The 5,000-nt window shown below is 49.9% G+C and overlaps 1 protein-coding gene across 1 annotated transcript in view; it reads right to left on the reverse strand.

Annotated features, from left to right (window-relative positions):
- The window catches only part of tbc1d32 (TBC1 domain family, member 32), a gene marked incomplete at both ends in the record, with an annotated part of 78,331 nt that overhangs the window by 17,224 nt on the left and 56,107 nt on the right, over positions 1-5,000 (reverse strand). Inside the window, 3 exons of the mRNA XM_080527427.1 lie at positions 1,736-1,890; positions 2,047-2,165; positions 3,490-3,559. Of these exons, the coding sequence (XP_080383553.1) occupies positions 1,736-1,890; positions 2,047-2,165; positions 3,490-3,559 (344 nt within the window). The remainder of the gene's footprint in view (positions 1-1,735; positions 1,891-2,046; positions 2,166-3,489; positions 3,560-5,000) is intronic.

Genomic DNA, 5,000 nt, shown 5'->3' on the forward strand with positions numbered 1-5,000 from the left:
CAGCCTGGCAAAAAAGTACCTTTCCCCAACTTTCGCTACCCATCCCGAACAAGAACTATTTTACCGTGCCGTGCCGTGCCGTGCTGACCCGGGCCGACAAATGGAAAAGCGCCAAAGAACCGGGCTGACCCGGGCTGGCCCTGTAGTGGAAAAGCGACTTTAGACTCCCATAGGGATGATGAGTCAGCAGGGAGGCGCTTATCTCTCTGTGTGCCCCCCTCCTCCCTGACTGATCCTAACATCACCATCCACATGGCAGGGAGGGGGGGGAGGGAGGGAGGGAGGGAGAGAAAGAGAGTCTTGGGCCCAATCCCTTATTTAATTTGAGTTACAAGAGGTAGTGGTTGAAATCTTCCACTATGAAGTGGGACGACCCTTCAAGACTCTGATACGTCATCAGTAGTGTCATAGTAAAGCACGGACGCTCACGATTCATTCACAACTTAAGTTTCATCCTATCAATCGATCAAACAAGTCATCAAATAAAAAAGAACAATGCTTCATCACCAGGCCAGTTCATGACAGAATAGCGGTGCTCTGTAGGCTAGCAACCCTGCTCTTACCCTGCCAGTGTGCACTGATATTAAAGGCAACAACTTTGCTAGTTTGGGCGTCATATGCCACTATCTTGCCAACTATTCTCAAGCAAGCAAGCTTATTAGCTAAGGATCTGGCATTGAAAAGTGCTAGCTTGAGTGGTTTTGTGTTTGGTCTCTGTGTGGGCTGTGTGTGGCAGGGTACAGACATTTTATTTGAGGACTGTATAAAACATTCTGACTTGTGATTAACTGTTCTGTTACTGATATGAACAGGGATAGCAAAAATCCCAGCTTTATATCAGGAATGTCAATGGTATCAACTCTATGGAAGGAATGTCAATGGTATCAACTCTATGGAAGCGGGGACTGTTAGAGCATCAACTGCATGTGAACTACACGTGAACATGCACTACTGAGGGGTAGGAGGGTTAAGCTGAGGGGTAGGAGGGTTCAGATGAGGGGTAGGAGGGTTAAGATGAGGGGTAGGAGGGTTAAGATGAGGGGTAGGAGGGTTAAGATGAGGGGTAGGAGGGTTAAGATGAGGGGTAGGAGGGTTAAGATGAGGGGTAGGAGGGTTCAGATGAGGGGTAGGAGGGTTAAGATGAGGGGTAGGAGGGTTAAGATGAGGGGTAGGAGGGTTAAGATGAGGGGTAGGAGGGTTAAGATGAGGGGTAGGAGGGTTAAGATGAGGGGTAGGAGGGCTAGGCTGAGGGGTAGGAGGGTTAAGATGAGGGGTAGGAGGGTTAAGATGAGGGGTAGGAGGGTTAAGATGAGGGGTAGGAGGGTTAAGATGAGGGGTAGGAGGGTTAAGATGAGAGGTAGGAGGGTTAAGATGAGGGGTAGGAGGGTTAAGATGAGGGGTAGGAGGGTTAAGATGAGGGGTAGGAGGGTTAAGATGAGGGGTAGGAGGGCTAGGCTGAGGGGTAGGAGGGCTAGGCTGAGGGGTAGGAGGGTTAAGATGAGGGGTAGGAGGGTTAAGATGAGGGGTAGGAGGGTTAAGATGAGGGGTAGGAGGGTTAAGATGAGAGGTAGGAGGGTTAAGATGAGGGGTAGGAGGGCTAGGCTGAGGGGTAGGAGGGTTAAGATGAGGGGTAGGACTAAGTGGTAGGGTCTTGCTATATCCATCCCAATTTGAGGCCTTCAGTATTCAAGTGTGTGTGTATGTGTGTGTGTGTGTGTGTGTGTGTGTTACTCACGGAGCAGTGTAGGCGCGGGGCCCAGAGGAAGGCGGAGGGGAGGAGGGAGGAGAGGTGGAGGAGGAGGTGCAGGGAGCGCTCCATGGCTCCGCCCATCAGCAGGAACACGCTGCACACCAGCCAATCACAGCCCGGGTATGCCCCCTGCAGAGTGTCTGGGAGGGGGGGGTCAAGGAACCAACACAGCCTAGGGTGTGTGTGTGTGTGTGTGAGTGTGTGTGTGTGTGTGCGAGTGTGTGTGTGTGTGCGCGTGTGTGTGTGTGTGTGTGTGTGTGTGTGTGTGTGTGTGTGAGTGTGTGTGTGGAGGATACACAGCTCTGAGGTGACAGAGGCTCTCTGCAGGGACAGGAGCTGCTGGCTGTGTTTCAACAGGACACACAACTCCTGCTCACCTGCACCCTCCTCCAGCAGCCTGAGACACCGCCCGTACCTAGACACACACACACACACACACACACACACACGCACACACACACACACACACACACACACACACACACCACACACACACACACAAGCACACACAAGCACAAAACAGACATCAGTGGGAGTTCATTTGCATATTGCCTCAAAGACAATAAAACCGAATGAGTTCATTAGGAGTTTGCCTGTTGTTCCAACTGCTGATCACAGTCCAACTCGAGTTGTTTTCTATCAGGTTTAATGTCTGTAGACTGTAGAGAGTTTGGCAGTGGTTTTCAAACCTCTCCTCGGGGACCCCCAGCCGCTCCACATATTTGATCTGTTCCACCAGCAGCACACCTGATTCAACTAATCAGGTACAAAGCAATTTTGATTTGCTGGTGGTGGAACAGATCAAATATGTGGAGCGGCTGGGGGTCCCCGAGGAGAGCTTTGAGAACCACTGGTCTAGTGGATAGTGAGTTGGACTGGTGATCGGAAGGTTGTGAGTTCAAATACCGCCTGAAACACACCACTAGTGTGCCCTTGAGGATTAAAAGCGTCTGCTAAATTGTAGAGGCCCAGTAGAGGCCAGTAGAGACCAGTAGAGGCCAGTAGAGGCCCAGTAGAGGGTTGTAGAGGCCAGTAGAGGGTTGTAGAGGCCAGTAGAGACCAGTAGAGGCCCAGTAGAGGCCAATAGAGGCCAGTAGAGACTAGTCGAGACCAGTAGAGGGCAGTAGAGGCCAGTAGAGACCAGTAGAGGCCCAGTAGAGGCCAATAGAGGCCAGTAGAGGCCAGTAGAGGCCCAGTAGAGGCCAGTAGAGGCCCAGTAGAGACCAGTAGAGGCCCAGTAGAGACCAGTAGAGGCCCAGTAGTGACCAGTAGAGGCCAGTAGAGGCCAGTAGAGGCCCAGTAGAGACCAGTAGAGACCAGTAGAGACCAGTAAAGACCAGTAAAGACCAGTAGAGGCCCAGTAGAGACCAGTAGAGGCCCAGTAGAGACCAGTAGAGGCCCAGTAGAGACCAGTAGAGGCCCAGTAGTGACCAGTAGAGGCCCAGTAGAGACCAGTAGAGGCCCAGTAGAGGCCCAGTAGAGACCAGTAGATGCCCAGTAGAGGCCCAGTATAGCCCAGTAGTGACCAGTAGAGGCCAGTAGAGACCAGTAGAGACCAGTAGAGGCCCAGTAGAGACCAGTAGAGGCCCAGTAGTAACCAGTAGAGGCCCAGTAGAGACCAGTAGAGGCCCAGTAGAGACCAGTAGAGGCCCAGTAATGACCAGTAGAGGCCAGTAGAGGCCAGTAGAGGCCCAGTAGAGGCCCAGTAGAGGCCAGTAGAGGCCAGTAGAGGTGGTTACCTGAGGCAGACCTGGATCCCCAGCTGTTGAACAGGCGACAGGTCAACAGTCTCCACGCTGCGCCGCTCTGCTAGAACACACACACACACACACACACACACCAGAGAGAAATGTCACAATGGCTGGGCGGGCTGACAAGACACCCACACCTATACGCGAGAGTAAATAAGTAAGTAAGTAAAGTTTATTTATATAGTACCTATCACAGACCAGCGGTCACAAAGTGCTTTTTACAGCAAAAGTAATAGCAGGTGGTTAAAAGAAATAGGTAAACAAGTGAACATAAAAACAAGAAACAAATAACGTGTACAACAAATAATAACAAGACACAAAAACACAGGCTGTTGGGGTTAGAAAATGGCATTCTGCACCGGTAATGTGGAATTGCTGTGTGCAAAAAGGAAAGAGCTAAGGTGGGGGGGGGGGGATCCTTAAGCCCAAAAAAAAAAAAAAAAGAGAGAATAAATTCTCAACAGGTAATATAACACAGGCATGGGGAGGTCTGAACACACTAATGGGCAGACCCAGTAAAAAGACCAACAGTCCTGTTAATAACAGTGTTGCCTTTGTTATTGAGGTGAACAACCATTACTGTAGATTTGACACTGTGGATGACAGTAATGAATGCGATGAGATATGCAGCAATCTCCCCGCAGGAGCAGCAATAGTCACCAGAGAGGAGGACGTTGCTGTAAGTCTTTCTGAACTTAAGCCAAACAAGGCCACTGGCCGTGACGGTCTGAAAGCCCCGTCTGCTTAAAGACTGTGCTTTTTAATTAAAGTGAGTATTCACCAAGCTGTTCCAGTCCCTCCTAGATATGAGCACAGTGCCAAAATCATGGAAATCCTCAATAATTAAGCCCTTGCCGAAAAAAGCCAGGCGCAAGTACACCAAATGATTTTCGGCCTATCGCAATGACCTCCAACCTGTGTAAAACTATGGACAGAGTCCTGGCCGATGACTTGTCCACCACTGCTGCCAGTATGTTAGATCCACTGCAGTTTGCGTACAGGAGCGAGAGAGGCACAGCAGATGCCGTGCTAACTCTGCTTAACACAGTAACTAAAAATCTCATGGAGCCTCAAAGCTATGCTAGGATTTTATTTGTGGATTTTAGCTCTGCGTTCAATTCAATGAAGGTACATATCCTCCTGAAAAGGCTAGCTGATCTCAGTGTCAACAAGGGGCTAATTCTCTGGATGAGAGATTTTCTCTCTTGCCGCCCACAGAGGGTCTCTGTCAGTGGGAGCATTTCAGATATGCTCACTGTCAGCACAGGCTGCCCACAAGGCTCGGTCTTTTCCCCCTTTTTATTTTCTCTTTTTACAATTTATGATTAATGAGAAAACATTTTTTTTGATCAAGAACGCTGACGACATGGCCCTAGTCAGCCTCCTGCAGGAAAAAGATCCCTCTGGAGAAGCTGTCTACCTGGCTACACTAAGGGTGTGTTCTCACTAGAACATTTGCTTCACTTGGAATCAGAGTTTAGGCTTTGCTCTGCGTCATT

This window comes from Nansenia antarctica, assembly GCF_963989245.1.
Source record: "Nansenia antarctica genome assembly, chromosome: 3".
Classification (NCBI taxonomy): Eukaryota; Metazoa; Chordata; class Actinopteri; order Argentiniformes; family Microstomatidae; genus Nansenia; species Nansenia antarctica.